The 19,049-nt window shown below is 43.7% G+C and overlaps 1 protein-coding gene across 9 annotated transcripts in view; it reads left to right on the forward strand.

Annotated features, from left to right (window-relative positions):
• ryr2a (ryanodine receptor 2a (cardiac)) overlaps positions 1-19,049 on the forward strand; it is a 368,722-nt gene that overhangs the window by 252,196 nt on the left and 97,477 nt on the right. For 6 of the 9 annotated variants that reach the window (XM_090217869.1, XM_090217870.1, XM_090217871.1 and 3 more), the window contains 3 exons: positions 2,937-3,177; positions 4,688-4,775; positions 5,155-5,474. In XM_090217869.1, the coding sequence (XP_090073995.1) occupies positions 2,937-3,177; positions 4,688-4,775; positions 5,155-5,265 (440 nt within the window). In that variant the 3' untranslated portion in view covers positions 5,266-5,474. Of the gene's footprint in view, positions 1-2,936; positions 3,178-4,687; positions 4,776-5,154; positions 5,475-5,967; positions 6,139-6,287; positions 6,348-6,676; positions 6,935-10,421; positions 10,557-11,498; positions 11,612-12,652; positions 12,750-19,049 lie in introns of those variants that run through there. The other 3 variants (XR_016491186.1, XR_016491187.1, XM_090217873.1) reach the window with 2 other exon arrangements.

Here is a 19,049-nt window from a genome sequence, read left to right on the forward strand (position 1 = left end):
TGAAATACCACCATCGTTGTTTAAATGAGAAAACAAACTGTTATATCATCCAGAGTGAAACACCACCATCGTTGTTTAAATAAGAAAACAAACTGTAGAATCATCCAGAGTGAAACACCACCATCGTTGTTTAAATGAGAAAACAAACTGTTATATCATCCAGAGTGAAACACCACCATCGTTGTTTAAATAAGAAAACAAACTGTAGAATCATCCAGAGTGAAACACCACCATCGTTGTTTAAATGAGAAAACAAACTGTAGAATCATCCAGAGTGAAACACCACCATCGTTGTTTAAATGAGAAAACAAACTGTAGAATCATCCAGAGTGAAACACCACCATCGTTGTTTAAATGAGAAAACAAACTGTAGAATCATCTAGAGTGAAACACCACCATCGTTGTTTAAATGAGAAAACAAACTGTAGAATCATCCAGAGTGAAACACCACCATCGTTGTTTAAATGAGAAAACAAACTGTAGAATCATCTAGAGTGAAACACCACCATCGTTGTTTAAATAAGAAAACAAACTGTAGAATCATCTAGAGTGAAACACCACCATCGTTGTTTAAATAAGAAAACAAACTGTAGAATCATCCAGAGTGAAACACCACCATCGTTGTTTAAATAAGAAAACAAACTGTAGAATCATCCAGAGTGAAACACCACCATCGTTGTTTAAATGAGAAAACAAACTGTAGAATCATCCAGAGTGAAACACCACCATCGTTGTTTAAATGAGAAAACAAACTGTAGAATCATCCAGAGTGAAACACCACCATCGTTGTTTAAATGAGAAAACAAACTGTAGAATCATCCAGAGTGAAACACCACCATCGTTGTTTAAATGAGAAAACAAACTGTAGAATCATCCAGAGTGAAATACCACCATCGTTGTTTAAATAAGAAAACAAACTGTAGAATCATCCAGAGTGAAACACCACCATCGTTGTTTAAATGAGAAAACAAACTGTAGAATCATCCAGAGTGAAACACCACCATCGTTGTTTAAATAAGAAAACAAACTGTAGAATCATCCAGAGTGAAATACCACCATCGTTGTTTAAATAAGAAAACAAACTGTAGAATCATCCAGAGTGAAACACCACCATCGTTGTTTAAATGAGAAAACAAACTGTTATATCATCCAGAGTGAAACACCACCATCGTTGTTTAAATAAGAAAACAAACTGTAGAATCATCCAGAGTGAAACACCACCATCGTTGTTTAAATAAGAAAACAAACTGTAGAATCATCTAGAGTGAAACACCACCATCGTTGTTTAAATGAGAAAACAAACTGTAGAATCATCCAGAGTGAAACACCACCATCGTTGTTTAAATAAGAAAACAAACTGTAGAATCATCCAGAGTGGAACACCACCATCGTTGTTTAAATAAGAAAACAAACTGTAGAATCATCCAGAGTGAAACACCACCATCGTTGTTTAAATAAGAAAACAAACTGTAGAATCATCCAGAGTGAAACACCACCATCGTTGTTTAAATAAGAAAACAAACTGTAGAATCATCTAGAGTGAAACACCACCATCGTTGTTTAAATGAGAAAACAAACTGTAGAATCATCTAGAGTGAAACACCACCATCGTTGTTTAAATGAGAAAACAAACTGTAGAATCATCCAGAGTGGAACACCACCATCGTTGTTTAAATGAGAAAACAAACTGTAGAATCATCCAGAGTGAAACACCACCATCGTTGTTTAAATGAGAAAACAAACTGTAGAATCATCCAGAGTGAAACACCACCATCGTTGTTTAAATGAGAAAACAAACTGTAGAATCATCCAGAGTGAAACACCACCATCGTTGTTTAAATGAGAAAACAAACTGTAGAATCATCCAGAGTGAAACACCACCATCGTTGTTTAAATAAGAAAACAAACTGTAGAATCATCCAGAGTGAAACACCACCATCGTTGTTTAAATGAGAAAACAAACTGTAGAATCATCCAGAGTGAAACACCACCATCGTTGTTTAAATAAGAAAACAAACTGTAGAATCATCCAGAGTGAAACACCACCATCGTTGTTTAAATAAGAAAACAAACTGTAGAATCATCCAGAGTGAAACACCACCATCGTTGTTTAAATAAGAAAACAAACTGTAGAATCATCCAGAGTGAAACACCACCATCGTTGTTTAAATGAGAAAACAAACTGTAGAATCATCTAGAGTGAAACACCACCATCGTTGTTTAAATGAGAAAACAAACTGTAGAATCATCTAGAGTGAAACACCACCATCGTTGTTTAAATGAGAAAACAAACTGTAGAATCATCTAGAGTGAAACACCACCATCGTTGTTTAAATGAGAAAACAAACTGTAGAATCATCTAGAGTGAAACACCACCATCGTTGTTTAAATAAGAAAACAAACTGTAGAATCATCCAGAGTGAAACACCACCATCGTTGTTTAAATAAGAAAACAAACTGTAGAATCATCCAGAGTGAAACACCACCATCGTTGTTTAAATAAGAAAACAAACTGTAGAATCATCCAGAGTGAAACACCACCATCGTTGTTTAAATAAGAAAACAAACTGTAGAATCATCCAGAGTGAAACACCACCATCGTTGTTTAAATAAGAAAACAAACTGTTATATCATCCAGAGTGAAACACCACCATCGTTGTTTAAATGAGAAAACAAACTGTAGAATCATCCAGAGTGAAACACCACCATCGTTGTTTAAATGAGAAAACAAACTGTAGAATCATCCAGAGTGAAACACCACCATCGTTGTTTAAATGAGAAAACAAACTGTAGAATCATCCAGAGTGAAACACCACCATCGTTGTTTAAATAAGAAAACAAACTGTAGAATCATCCAGAGTGAAACACCACCATCGTTGTTTCCCACCAGTCTCTCTCTCTCTAACTGTCCTTCTCTATTCTGTCCTCGCCTCCAGTGTTCTCTCAGCCAATCATTGGTAAGGCAAAGGGGGGGCTGTTGAAGACCCACTTTCTGCCGCTGATGGAGAAGTTGAGGAAGAAGGCTGCCACCGTACTGCAGGATGAGGAACAGATGAAGGCCGAGGGACGAGGGGAGATGTCTGAGGCTGAACTACTCATCCTGGATGAGTTTACTATCCTGATCAGAGACCTCTATGCCTTTTATCCGCTACTCATCCGCTTTGTAGACTACAACAGGTAACTAGACATTCTACTTCCTCCTCCTCCATGTTGCTGACTACAACAGGTAACTAGACATTCTACTTCCTCCTCCTCCATGTTGCTGACTACAACAGGTAACTAGACATTCTACTTCCTCCTCCTCCATGTTGCTGACTACAACAGGTAACTAGACATTCTACTTCCTCCTCCTCCATGTTGCTGACTACAACAGGTAACTAGACATTCTACTTCCTCCTCCATGTTGCTGACTACAACAGGTAACTAGACATTCTACTTCCTCCTCCATGTTGCTGACTACAACAGTTAACTAGACATTCTACTTCCTCCTCCAAGTTGCTGACTACAACAGGTAACTAGACATTCGACTTCCTCCTCCTCCAAGTTGCTGACTACAACAGGTAAGTAGACATTCTACTTCCTCCTCCTTGTTGCTCACTACAACAGGTAACTAGACATTCTACTTCCTCCTCCATGTTGCTGACTACAACAGGTACCTAGACATTATACTTCCTCTTCCTCCATGTTGCTGACTACAACAGGTAAGTAGACATTCTACTTCCTCTTCCTCCATGTTGCTGACTACAACAGGTAAGTAGACATTATACTTCCTCCTCCTCCATGTTGCTGACTACAACAGGTAAGTAGACATTCTACTTCCTCCTCCTCCATGATGCTGACTACAACAGGTAAGTAGACATTCTACTTCCTCCTCCTCCATGTTGCTGACTACAACAGGTAAGTAGACATTCTACTTCCTCCTCCTCCATGTTGCTGACTACAACAGGTACCTAGACATTCTACTTCCTCCTCCTCCATGTTGCTGACTACAACAGGTACCTAGACATTCTACTTCCTCCTCCTCCATGTTGCTGACTACAACAGGTACCTAGACATTCTACTTCCTCCTCCATGTTGCTGACTACAACAGGTAACTAGACATTCTACTTCCTCCTCCTCCATGTTGCTGACTACAACAGGTAAGTAGACATTCTACTTCCTCTTCCTCCATGTTGCTGACTACAACAGGTAAGTAGACATTATACTTCCTCCTCCTCCATGTTGCTGACTACAACAGGTAAGTAGACATTCTACTTCCTCCTCCTCCATGATGCTGACTACAACAGGTAAGTAGACATTCTACTTCCTCCTCCTCCATGTTGCTGACTACAACAGGTAAGTAGACATTCTACTTCCTCCTCCTCCATGTTGCTGACTACAACAGGTAAGTAGACATTCTACTTCCTCCTCCTCCATGTTGCTGACTACAACAGGTAAGTAGACATTCTACTTCCTCCTCCTCCATGTTGCTGACTACAACAGGGAAAGGACCAGTGGGGTAAAGTGAGAGGAGTGGGTGGATCAATAGCCAAAGTGTTTTTTAAAGTTGTTAAAGACGTGGTGCCAGTTGCTGTTGTTGGTGTGACTGTTTTATCCAACTTAAAGTCTACTGTCACTTGTTTCTAGTGGTCTGACTGTTTTATCCAACTGAATACTGTAACTTGTTTGCAATGTGTTTTTATCTTAGGGCCAAATGGCTGAAAGAATCGAACCCTGAGGCTGAGGAGCTCTTCCGCATGGTAGCAGAGGTCTTCATATTCTGGTCCAAGTCTCATGTAAGCTACACAGAGACGATGTCACATAGCAATCGTCACATCACTGTAACAGTTTCCAGGAAACATTTAATGTCCTAATCACTCTGTGATAGTTTCTACTGGTCGTCACCAAGGCACTCTGAGAGTGCGCTCTACACTTTAAAAAAAAAATACTCCTATTAAAATCCCATTCAATTCTAGGAATTCTTCAGCGTTTCTTTCTGCAATAAATACATGTTACATTTGCTTGCCTGGCAGCGAGAACTAGAAGACGGTGATGTATCTCTAGAGTGTTCATGTGTTTCTGTTCTTCTCCAAGTCCCCTGTCAGGCTGCAGGCCACATTTGCATAAATCCTTGGCAATATCCAACACTGAAATATTTTATTTCTTCCACTGCAGAATTTTAAACGGGAGGAGCAGAACTTTGTGGTTCAAAATGAGATCAACAATATGTCCTTCCTCATCACAGACACCAAGTCAAAGATGTCCAAGGCAAGTGGTGTTATATAGATGTTTTTTTTTTTTACATTGATATGTACAATATAGGTGTACTATGACTCTGTATAGCATATATAAGTCAAAGAGCTTTGTCCCCCAAATATGAAGAAGACTGCACAGTAAGTTGTGATGACTGAACATAATTAAATGGATAAGTTGTTCTTGACCTGAAATGTGACTTGGTGTTCAGAAAGAACAAGAGAGGACCCAGTACAGAGCCAGTATTGAAACATTATAGATAACCTAGTGCAGAGCCCTGGGGGACACCAGTAGTGAGACATTAAAGAGGACCTAGTGCAGAGCCCTGGGGGACACCAGTAGTGAGACATTAAAGAGGACCTAGTGCAGAGCCCTGGGGGACACCAGAATGTGAGACATTAAAGAGGACCTAGTACAGAGCCCTGGGGGACACCAGTAGTGAGACATTAAAGAGGACCTAGTGCAGAGCCCTGGGGGACACCAGTAGTGAGACATTAAAGAGGACCTAGTACAGAGCCCTGGGGGACACCAGTAGTGAGACATTAAAGAGGACCTAGTGCAGAGCCCTGGGGGACACCAGTAGTGAGACATTAAAGAGGACCTAGTGCAGAGCCCTGGGGGACACCAGTAGTGAGACATTAAAGAGGACCTAGTGCAGAGCCCTGGGGGACACCAGTAGTGAGACCAGGTGGCGCTGCTGACTTGTTGACTTGTCACCTGGTGTCTCCCCTCTAGGGAGCCGTGTCTGACCAGGAGAGGAAGAAGATGAAGAGGAAGGGTGATCGCTACTCCATGCAGACCAGCCTCATCGTAGCAGCGTTGAAGAGACTACTTCCTGTAGGACTGAATATCTGCGCTCCAGGAGACCAGGAACTGATCGCTCTGGCCAAGATCCGCTTCAGTCAGGTAAATCACTTAAGTCTCTAATGAAACGGTAAGGTGTCTCATTGGTATTCTTTAACTCCCGAGTAAGTAGAACAGCCCAGATTCCATGGGCCCCCTGTTTGCTACAGTCAACCCTATGAATCAGTGTTTCTTTGATGTTTTGTCAACAGAAAGACACAGAGGACGAGGTGCGGGAGATCATCAGAAACAACCTACACCTGCAGGGAAAGGTGACCACTACTTAATTACGGTCTCAGTTGTGACATCATCAGCATGTACTCCCCCATACTCATCTACACCATGCTACAGCCTTGTAGTACTATACGTTGTATAAGCTGACTCGATACTTCACCCAATAAGAAGTAAATTTGGATGAAGTTAAGTCTTAGACCTAAAAAGACAAAGAGAGGTTTCATTTGTCTTTCATAAACCTGCATGTCCCGTCTCCCTCCATTCCTCCAGCTCACCATCTCTCTCTGTCTCTCTGTCTCCATCTGACCGTTCTCTCTGCATGTCTGCATGTCCACCGTCACCCTTCCTCCTCCGTCACCATCCTCAGTACCGAGTGTTCCACTTCAAAAAGCTGGTGAAGAAGTTGATCATAGTGATGAAATGGATGAAGAGTCAGCAGGCCTCCAAACCTCCGGCCTTAGAGATGCCCGGCGGGCACAAGCGTCTGGCTGGCGCCCGTAAGCGCTCTGCCACTATGGAGAGTAGCTATACCCACCGGCCTCCCAGGACCACCCGGGCAGGCATCAAGAAGGCCTCGTCTGTGGATTATGTGATGCACCATGGGCACGGGCAGGGGCAGGGCAATGCCCCGGGTAGAGCCACTGATATCCTGGGCACGTCCAGGATTCGAGAGGGCCACCTGGGGGCCTTAGGGCAGAGCATGTATGGGTGTAATACTGCGTTGGTGGGTAGCCCATGATCCTCACAACCTTAACCCTTAACCCTTAGCCTGTAACTCTTAGCCTGTTTCCCAGATCTGTTCATCTAATCAATTAAAGAGAAATTGCAGAAAGTTAAAGGTCCGTTATGATATTCTGAGACAGCAAGTTACAGCATTTAACTAGGCAAGTCAGTTAAAAACAAATTCTTATTTTCAATGATGGCCTAGGAACAGTGGGTTAACTGCCTTGTTCAGGGTCAGAACGACAGATTTTTACATTGTCAGCTCAGGGATTCGATCTTGCAACCTTTCGGTAACTAGTCCAACGCTCTAACCACTAGGCTACCTGCTGGTTACTAGTCCAACGCTCTAACCACCAGGCTACCTGCTGGTTACTGGTCCAACGCTCTAACCACTAGGCTACCTGCTGGTTACTAGTCCAACGCTTTAACCACCAGGCTACCTGCTGGTTACTAGTCCAACACTCTAACCACCAGGCTACCTGCTGGTTACTAGTCCAACACTTTAACCACCAGGCTACCTGCTGGTTACTAGTCCAACACTCTAACCACCAGGCTACCTGCTGGTTACTAGTCCAACACTTTAACCACCAGGCTACCTGCTGGTTACTAGTCCAATGCTCTAACCACTAGGCTACCCTGCCGCCACAATATATAACAAGGCCGTTAGAAAATGCCAGACGAGCTCAGTCTCGACCATGGATGGACTGATAAATCCTACCGCAGGAAAACCTCTGTGAACTTTTCCGACGGCATATTTCAGAGATAAGATAACTAACGTTAGGCTGGGTATCAGTCGAGCAAGAACTCGTGAGAAGTATGTTATGAGCCGTAGCCTACCACTCAAAGGCAATATGGACAGATTTTCTCTGTTTGACACAGACGTGCTCAGGAAAGTGATATCACAACTTAAGTCTTTTGCCTGCCTTCTCGATCCTATCCCCACCACCTTCTTCAAAACAAATGACATATCTGAAGAAGTGCAATCTATTGTTAATCACTCCCCTTTCATAGGCACTTTCCCGACTGCACTAAAAACCTGCCATGGTGAAACGCCCTTCTTAAGAAAAGTAATCTAGATTTTTTTTCAGCTCTTAGCAATTTACAGCCGATCTCTCACCGTCCATTCTTCCGCAACATTTTGGGGAAAATTGGTTTTCAAACAGCTAAATTATTTCTTAAGTGCCAACTGTATTTTTGAATAATTCCAATCTGGTTTTGGTGCCCACTACAGGACAGAGACAGCCTTAGTTCAAGAGGTAAAGGATCTTAGAGCCGACACAGATGCCAAACAGCTCTCTGTCCTTGTACTCTTAATTGCTGCATTCGACACTGTTGACCGTGGTTTCCTTCTGGGCAGACTGGAGAGGTTGGATTGACCTCTCTGGTTCAGGAGATGTTGGTTTGACCTTGCTGGTTCAGGAGATGTTGGTTTGACCTCTCCGGTTCAGGAGAGGTTGGTTTGACCTCTCCGGTTCAGGAGAGGTTGGTTTGACCTCTCCGGTTCAGGAGAGATTGGTTTGACCTCTCCGGTTCAGCAGAGGTTGGTTTGACTTCTCTGGTTCAGGAGAGGTTGGTTTGACCTCTCCGGTCCAGTTCTAAATTGGTTTAGGACCGATTTAACCGGTCAAGAGTTTTTGTCACTCTTGGTGAACATAGTACATATCACGTGGCGTTCCACAAGGTTCAGGTTTGAGTCCGGTACTGTTCAGTTTATATATGTTACCCCGTTATCAGAAAGCATAGCATTGATTTTCACTGCTACGAAGACGATACAGAAGAGAATTTTATGTCCACGGATAAATTATTCAACTGTATTAGTGATTTAAATACTTGGATGGCTCACAACTTCCTCCAGCTCGAGGTACTTATTGTTGAAGCCAAAGCACAGAGAGAGAATAAAGGTTGGTTTGACCTCTCTGGTTCAGGAGCGGTTGGTTTGACCTCTCTGGTTCAGGAGAGGTTGGTTTGACCTCTCTGGTTCAGGAGAGGTTGGCCTCACTTTTTAATTTACGAGCAATAAAGATAAAACCCCAGGTAAAAACCTAGTTGTTGTTTTAGAATCTGAACTAAATTTCAAATCTCATTTGTAATTTGACCAAAATAGCTTTTTACCACCTGAGGACCATTGCCAAGGTGTGACTGTTTCTCTCTCAAGCCGATACAGAGAGACGCATCCATGCTTTTATTACAAGCAGGCTTGACTACTGTAAATGCTCTCCTGTCTGGTCTACCCAAGAAAGCCATTTGTCAACAGCGAAACATACAGAATGCTGCAGCGCGGCTACTGTCCAAGACCGGATGGAGAGAACACATTACACCTGTTTTAAGGTCTCTGCACTGGCTGGGTTTTAGAATACATTTTAAGATACATTTTAAGATTCTTCTATTGGTTTTTAAATTAATCCACGATTGTTCCCCCCAATACATGTCAGACATGCTTATAAGTTCTGTACCCAGTCGGTCCCCCAGGTCCTCTGGTTCTGGCCTTTTAACTATCCCAAAGCCTAAGATGAAAAGACATCTCTAGTTACTAAGCCCCCAGCCTCTAGTTACTAAGCCCCCAGCGTCTGGAACAGCCTGCCAGAGAACCTGAGGGGGAACAAGAGGCATGGAGAGGCAGCCTCTAGTTACTAAGCCCCCAGCCTCTGGAACAGCCTGCCAGAGAACCTGAGGGGGAACAAGAGGCATGGAGAGGCAGCCTTTAGTTACTAATCCCCAGCCTCTGGAACAGCCTGCCAGAGAACCTGAGGGGGAACAAGAGGCATGGAGAGGCAGCCTCTAGTTACTAAGCCCCCAGCCTCTGGAACAGCCTGCCAGAGAACCTGAGGGGGACCAGGAGGCATGGAGAGGCAGCCTTTAGTTACTAAGCCCCCAGCCTCTGGAACAGCCTGCCAGAGAACCTGAGGGGGAACAAGAGGCATGGAGAGGCAGCCTTTAGTTACTATGCCCCCACCCTCTGGAATAGCCTGCCTGAGGACCTGGGGGGGGGGGGTGAAACTGTGGATATATTTAGAACAGATCTTAAAACATACCTTTTTAACTTAGCCTTCCTCAGGGTGCTTGTCATTCGTTCAGTTTTTATTGTTCTCCGTTTTATTTCCATTGTTTTTTTTGTTTTTTCTTCCTGTGAAGCACATTGTGTTGAGTTCCATGTCTGATATGTGTTGTATAAATAAATCTTGATTTGATTCGGGCTGAAAAAGCCAACTCATATTTTTTGGTATGCCGATGACTATAGGAGTTGGATAGAAAACCCAAACACGGAGACCAGGTTAACGAACCTTAACCCTCACAGTGAAATCACGTAGCCTTGCTTAGACCTCAAACATGCTTAAACCTCCTGTTTCTCCTCAACCCCAATAATGTATTCTCTCTGTGTGTGTGTGTAGCTGGAGGACCCTGCTATCCGCTGGCAGATGGCTCTGTATAAGGACCTTCCTAACAGGAGCGAGGACACGTCAGACCCGGAAAAGACTGTAGAGAGAGTCCTGGACATCGCTCACGTCCTCTTCTATCTAGACCAGGTGGGTTCTGGGAAACATCAGGGTTGATTTAGGGCATGCAATGGAAGATGTTTTAAAACGTTTAAGTAACAGAAAACCAGGCTGTCCGTCTCTCTTTCTGCCTGTTTTCTTTGGTTTATAGTCACATTTTAAAAACGTCTTGTCATGGGAAAATGTTTTTCTGGGTTTGGTGCCTATTGAACGTGACCTGGGTCTGAAGTCGTCTATTATGTCAGAACAAATCCAAAGGAAAGTACTTCTGGGGACACCATTGGTATTTTATGATGCTGTGCCCTTTCCTGCAGGGCTGAGGGTCATTTCCATCTCAGGAAGTTTAATGATCCTCATCAAGAAAATGTGGCCAATGTGCGATTTAAAGTTAAATAGTTTGACCCCTAGCGTGTTATCCCAGATTGCTGAAGTCCTGTTAGAAATGAGTTGGAGTTGTGTGAATCGGTAATGTTTGAGTTGTGTGAATCGGTAACGTTTGAGTTGTGTGAATCGGTAACGTTTGAGTTGTGTGAATCGGTAACGTTTGAGTTGTGTGAATCGGTAACGTTTGAGTTGTGTGAATCGGTAACGTTTGAGTTGTGTGAATCGGTAACGTTTGAGTTGTGTGAATCGGTAACGTTTGAGTTGTGTGAATCGGTAACGTTTGAGTTGTGTGAATCGGTAACGTTTGAGTTGTGTGAATCGGTAACGTTTGAGTTGTGTGAATCGGTAACGTTGAGTGGTGTGAATCGGTAACGTTGAGTTGTGTGAATCGGTAACGTTGAGTTGTGTGAATCGGTAACGTTTGAGTTGTGTGAATCGGTAACGTTGAGTTGTGTGAATCGGTAACGTTGAGTTGTGTGAATCGGTAACGTTGAGTTGTGTGAATCGGTAACGTTGAGTTGTGTGAATCGGTAACGTTGAGTTGTGTGAATCGGTAACGTTATGCCTCTCCATTTCCTCTTCCTGTAGGTGGAACATCCACAAAGGAGCAAAAAGGCTGTGTGGCACAAGCTGCTCTCTAAACAGAGGAAGAGGGCTGTAGTGGCCTGTTTCAGAATGGCACCCCTGTATAACCTACCCAGGTAAACATGGCTCCCCTGTATAACCTACCCAGGTAAACATGGCTCCCCTGTATAACCTACCCAAGTAAACATGGCTCCCAGGTAAACATGGCTCCCCTGTATAACCTACCCAGGTAAACATGGCTCCCCTGTATAACCTACCCAGGTAAACATGGCTCCCCTGTATAATCTACCCAGGTAAACATGGCTCCCCTGTATAACCTACCCTAACCTACCCAGGTAAACATGGCTCCCCTGTATAATCTACCCAGGTAAACATGGCTCCCCTGTATAACCTACCCTAACCTACCCAGGTAAACATGGCTCCCAGGTAAACATGTCTCCACATGCCTTACCTAACTAACCCTAACTAACCCAGGTAAACATGTCTCCACATGCCTTACCTAACTAATCCCAACTAACCCAGGTAAACATGGCTCCTCTTGCCTTACCTAACTAACCCTAATTAACTCAGGTAAACATGGCTCCACTTGCCTTACCTAACTAACCCTAACTAACCCAGGTAAACATGGCTCCACTTGCCTTACCTAACTAACCCTAACACCTAATTTACCCAGGTACACATGGCTCCTCTTGCCTTACCTAACTAACCCTAACTAACCCAGGTAAACATGTCTCCACTTGCCTTATCTAACTAACTCACCCAGGTAAACATGCTCCTCTTGCCTTACCTAACTAACCCTAACTAACCCAGATAAACATGCTCCTCTTGCCTTACCTAACTAACCCTAACTAACCCAGATAAACATGTCTCCACGTGCCTTACCTAACTAACCCTAACTTACCCAGGTAAACATGTCTCCACGTGCCTTACCTAACTAGCCCTCTCTTTCACCCTGCTCCACCCCCACATGTAAATGAACATATTCCTGTCATCTCCTGGTGAATCAACGGGCCTCAGCAGTACATCTTCAGAAAACCATGTTCTGTGCAGTTTTATAAAGGATCACGGTCCAACTACTACTTCCTGTCCAGGACAGACTTCTCTCTCTCTCTCATTCATCCATTCACCTCTGATGACTTCTCTCTGTCTCCCACCAGGCACCGGGCGGTCAACCTGTTTCTACAGGGATATGAGAAGTCCTGGATTGAGACTGAGGAGCACTACTTTGAGGATAAGCTCATAGAGGACCTGGCTGTAAGTGTTCCTCCATTGATAAGCTCATAGAGGACTAGACTGTAAGTGTTCCTCCATTGATAAGCTCATAGAGGACCAGACTGTAAGTGTTACTCCATTGATAAGCTCATAGAGGACCAGACTGTAAGTGTTCCTCCATTGATAAGCTCATAGTCAACCAGACTGTAAGTGTTCCTCCATTGATAAGCTCATAGAGGACCAGACTGTAAGTGTTACTCCATTGATAAGCTCATAGAGGACCAGACTGTAAGTGTTCCTCCATTGATAAGCTCATAGAGGACCAGACTGTAAGTGTTACTCCATTGATAAGCTCATAGAGAACCTGACTGTAAGTGTTACTCCATTGATAAGCTCATAGAGGACCAGACTGTAAGTGTTACTCCATTGATAAGCTCATAGAGGACCAGACTGTAAGTGTTCCTCTATTGATAAGCTCATAGAGGACCAGACTGTAAGTGTTACTCCATTGATAAGCTCATAGAGGACCAGACTGAAAGTGTTCCTCCATTGATAAGCTCATAGTCAACCAGACTGTAACTGTTCCTCCATTGATAAGCTCATTGAGGACCAGACTGTAAGTGTTCCTCCATTGATAAGCTCATAGTCAACCAGACTGTAAGTGTTCCTCCATTGATAAGCTCATAGAGGACCAGACTGTAAGTGTTCCTCCATTGATAAGCTCATAGAGGACCAGACTGTAAGTGTTCCTCCATTGATAAGCTCATAGAGGACCAGACTGTAAGTGTTCCTCCATTGATAAGCTCATAGAGGACCAGACTGTAAGTGTTCCTCCATTGATAAGCTCATAGAGGACCAGACTGTAAGTGTTCCTCCATTGATAAGCTCATAGAGGACCAGACTGTAAGTGTTCCTCCATTGATAAGCTCATAGAGGACCAGACTGTAAGTGTTCCTCCATTGATAAGCTCATAGAGGACCAGACTGTAAGTGTTCCTCCATTGATAAGCTCATAGAGGACCAGACTGTAAGTGTTCCTCCATTGATAAGCTCATAGAGGACCTGACTGTAAGTGTTCCTCCATTGTTAAGCTCATAGTCAACCAGACTGTAAGTGTTACTCCATTGATAAGCTCATAGAGGACCAGACTGTAAGTGTTCCTCCATTGATAAGCTCATAGAGGACCAGACTGTAAGTGTTCCTCCATTGATAAGCTCATAGAGGACCAGACTGTAAGTGTTCCTCCATTGATAAGCTCATAGAGGACCAGACTGTAAGTGTTCCTCCATTGATAAGCTCATAGAGGACCAGACTGTAAGTGTTCCTCCATTGATAAGCTCATAGAGGACCAGACTGTAAGTGTTACTCCATTTAAAGTGTGAATTCAGGAACACTGTGTGGGAAGTCACACAGCAGGGAATGCCTGTGTCTCGTTACAATATGTTTCTAATGACGTGATATTGTGTTGATGCTATGTTCCTGCCTGCACACAAACCACGTCCTCATGTTGTTCGCGGAGCATCCATTTGATATTCTGTGCACAGCCACACAGACATAGAACTCTCGGTTTGAAATGAAGTCATGATTGGATTAACCAGGCTCCAATACCCAGCATTCATTGTGGGCGAAGTGATTTCTTTTTTTTCTGAAAGCACAAAGAAACAAACAAAATCAGTCAACGATGCTTTCAGATAACGTTTCTGAGAATTTCCTCTCAATGCACCGGAGGGAAGGAATGAACTATGTGGAGGAGACTAGAGAGAGTTACCTGGAATGAACTATGTGGAGGAGACTAGAGAGAGTTACCTGGAATGAACTATGTGGAGGAGACTAGAGAGAGTTACCTGGAATGAACTATGTGGAGGAGACTAGAGAGAGTTACCTGGAATGAACCATGTGGAGGAGACTAGAGAGAGTTACCTGGAATGAACTATGTGGAGGAGACTAGAGAGAGTTATCTGGAATGAACTATGTGGAGGAGACTAGAGAGAGTTACCTGGAATGAACTATGTGGAGGAGACTAGAGAGAGTTACCTGGAATGAACTATGTGGAGGAGACTAGAGAGAGTTACCTGGAATTAACTATGTGGAGGAGACTAGAGAGAGTTATCTGGAATGAACTATGTGGAGGAGACTAGAGAGAGTTACCTGGAATGAACTATGTGGAGGAGACTAGAGAGAGTTACCTGGAATGAACTATGTGGAGGAGACTAGAGAGAGTTACCTGGAATGAACTATGTGGAGGAGACTAGAGAGAGTTACCTGGAATTAACTATGTGGAGGAGTCTAGAGAGAGTTACCTGGAATGAACTATGTGGAGGAGACTAGAGAGAGTTACCTGGAATGAACTATGTGGAGGAGACTAGAGAGAGTTATCTGGAATGAACTATGTGGAGGAGACTAGAGAGAGTTACCTGGAATGAACTATGTGGAGGAGACTAGAGAGAGTTACCTGGAATGAACTATGTGGAGGAGACTAGAGAGAGTTACCTGGAATTAACTATGTGGAGGAGACTAGAGAGAGTTATCTGGAATGAACTATGTGGAGGAGACTAGAGAGAGTTACCTGGAATGAACTATGTGGAGGAGACTAGAGAGAGTTACCTGGAATGAACTATGTGGAGGAGACTAGAGAGAGTTACCTGGAATGAACTATGTGGAGGAGACTAGAGAGAGTTACCTGGAATTAACTATGTGGAGGAGTCTAGAGAGAGTTACCTGGAATGAACTATGTGGAGGAGACTAGAGAGAGTTACCTGGAATGAACTATGTGGAGGAGTCTAGAGAGAGTTACCTGGAATGAACTATGTGGAGGAGACTAGAGAGAGTTACCTGGAATGAACTATGTGGAGGAGACTAGAGAGAGTTACCTGGAATGAACTATGTGGAGGAGACTAGAGAGAGTTACCTGGAATGAACTATGTGGAGGAGACTAGAGAGAGTTACCTGGAATGAACTATGTGGAGGAGACTAGAAAGACTTACCTGGAATGAACTATGTGGAGGAGACTAGAGAGAGTTACCTGGAATGAACTATGTGGAGGAGACTAGAGAGAGTTACCTGGAATGAACTATGTGGAGGAGACTAGAGAGAGTTACCTGGAATGAACTATGTGGAGGAGACTAGAGAGAGTTACCTGGAATGAACTATGTGGAGGAGACTAGAGAGAGTTACCTGGAATGAACTATGTGGAGGAGACTAGAGAGAGTTACCTGGAATGAACTATGTGGAGGAGACTAGAGAGAGTTACCTGGAATGAACTATGTGGAGGAGACTAGAGACAGTTACCTGGAATGAACTATGTGGAGGAGACTAGAGAGAGTTACCTGGAATTAACTATGTGGAGGAGTCTAGAGAGAGTTACCTGGAATGAACTATGTGGAGGAGACTAGAGAAAGTTACCTGGAATGAACTATGTGGAGGAGACTAGAGAGAGTTATCTGGAATGAACTATGTGGAGGAGACTAGAGAGAGTTACCTGGAATGAACTATGTGGAGGAGACTAGAGAGAGTTACCTGGAATTAACTATGTGGAGGAGTCTAGAGAGAGTTACCTGGAATGAACTATGTGGAGGAGACTAGAGAGAGTTACCTGGAATGAACCATGTGGAGGAGAATAGAGAGAGTTACCTGGAATGAACTATGTGGAGGAGACTAGAGAGAGTTACCTGGAATGAACTATGTGGAGGAGACTAGAGAGAGTTACCTGGAATGAACTATGTGGAGGAGACTAGAGAGAGTTACCTGGAATGAACTATGTGGAGGAGACTGGAGAGAGTTACCTGGAATGAACTATGTGGAGGAGACTAGAGAGAGTTACCTGGAATGAACCATGTGGAGGAGACTAGAGAGAGTTACCTGGAATGAACTATGTGGAGGAGACTAGAGAGAGTTACCTGGAATGAACTATGTGGAGGAGACTAGAGAGAGTTACCTGGAATGAACTATGTGGAGAAGACTAGAGAGAGTTACCTGGAATGAACTATGTGGAGGAGACTAGAGAGAGTTACCTGGAATGAACTATGTGGAGGAGACTAGAGAGAGTTACCTGGAATTAACTATGTGGAGGAGACTAGAGAGAGTTACCTGGAATGAACTATGTGGAGGAGACTAGAGAGAGTTACCTGGAATGAACTATGTGGAGGAGACTAGAGAGAGTTACCTGGAATGAACTATGTGGAGGAGACTAGAGAGAGTTACCTGGAATGAACCATGTGGAGGAGACTAGAGAGAGTTACCTGGAATGAACTATGTGGAGGAGACTAGAGAGAGTTACCTGGAATGAACTATGTGGAGGAGACTAGAGAGAGTTACCTGGAATGAACTATGTGGAGGAGACTAGAGAGAGTTACCTGGAATGAACTATGTGGAGGAGACTAGAGAGAGTTACCTGGAATGAACTATGTGGAGGAGACTAGAGAGAGTTACCTGGAATGAACTATGTGGAGGAGACTAGAGAGAGTTACCTGGAATGAACCATGTGGAGGAGACTAGAGAGAGTTACCTGGAATGAACTATGTGGAGGAGACTAGAGAGAGTTACCTGGAATGAACTATGTGGAGGAGACTAGAGAGAGTTACCTGGAATGAACTATGTGGAGGAGACTAGAGAGAGTTACCTGGAATGAACTATGTGGAGGAGACTAGAGAGAGTTACCTGGAATGAACTATGTGGAGGAGACTAGAGAGAGTTACCTGGAATGAACTATGTGGAGGAGACTAGAGAGAGTTACCTGGAATGAACTATGTGGAGGAGACTAGAGAGAGTTACCTGGAATGAACTATGTGGAGGAGACTAGAGAGAGTTACCTGGAATGAACTATGTGGAGGAGACTAGAGAGAGTTACCTGGAATGAACTATGTGGAGGAGACTAGAGAGAGTTACCTGGAATGAACCATGTGGAGGAGACTAGAGAGAGTTACCTGGAATGAACCATGTGGAGGAGACTAGAGAGAGTTACCTGGAATGAACTATGTGGAGGAGACTAGAGAGAGTTACCTGGAATGAACTATGTGGAGGAGACTAGAGAGAGTTACCTGGAATGAACTATGTGGAGGAGACTAGAGAGAGTTACCTGGAATGAACTATGTGGAGGAGACTAGAGAGAGTTACCTGGAATGAACTATGTGGAGGAGACTAGAGAGAGTTACCTGGAATGAACTATGTGGAGGAGACTAGAGAGAGTTACCTGGAATGAACTATGTGGAGGAGACTAGAGAGAGTTACCTGGAATGAACTATGTGGAGGAGACTAGAGAGAGTTACCTGGAATGAACCATGTGGAGGAGAATAGAGAGAGTTACCTGGAATGAACTATGTGGAGGAGACTAGAGAGAGTTACCTGGAATGAACTATGTGGAGGAGACTAGAGAGAGTTACCTGGAATGAACTATGTGGAGGAGACTAGAGAGAGTTACCTGGAATGAACTATGTGGAGGAGACTGGAGAGAGTTACCTGGAATGAACTATGTGGAGGAGACTAGAGAGAGTTACCTGGAATGAACCATGTGGAGGAGACTAGAGAGAGTTACCTGGAATGAACTATGTGGAGGAGACTAGAGAGAGTTACCTGGAATGAACTATGTGGAGGAGACTAGAGAGAGTTACCTGGAATGAACTATGTGGAGGAGACTAGAGAGAGTTACCTGGAATGAACTATGTGGAGGAGACTAGAGAGAGTTACCTGGAATGAACTATGTGGAGGAGACTAGAGAGAGTTACCTGGAATGAACTATGTGGAGGAGACTAGAGAGAGTTACCTGGAATGAACTATGTGGAGGAGACTAGAGAGAGTTACCTGGAATGAACTATGTGGAGGAGACTAGAGAGAGTTACCTGGAATGAACTATGTGGAGGAGACTAGAGAGAGTTACCTGGAATGAACTATGTGGAGGAGACTAGAGAGAGTTACCTGGAATGAACTATGTGGAGGAGACTAGAGAGAGTTACCTGGAATGAACTATGTGGAGGAGACTAGAGAGAGTTACCTGGAATGAACCATGTGGAGGAGACTAGAGAGAGTTACCTGGAATGAACTATGTGGAGGAGACCAGAGAGAGTTACCTGGAATTAACTAGTGTTCATATGGTCTCTAGGGAGTAGTGTTCATATGGTCTCTAGGGAGTAGTGTTCATATGGTCTCTAGGGAGTAGTGTTCATATGGTCTCTAGGGAGTAGTGTTCATATGGTCTCTAGGGAGTAGTGTTCATATGGTCTCTAGGGAGTAGTGTTCATATGGTCTCTAGGGAGTAGTGTTCATATGGTCTCCAGGGAGTAGTGTTCATATGGTCTCCAGGGAGTAGTGTTCATATGGTCTCCAGGGAGTAGTGTTCATATGGTCTCTA

Source organism: Oncorhynchus mykiss, chromosome 23 (genome assembly GCF_057628025.1).
Source record: "Oncorhynchus mykiss isolate SJ-2025 chromosome 23, ASM5762802v1, whole genome shotgun sequence".
In the NCBI taxonomy this organism is placed as follows: domain Eukaryota; kingdom Metazoa; phylum Chordata; class Actinopteri; order Salmoniformes; family Salmonidae; genus Oncorhynchus; species Oncorhynchus mykiss.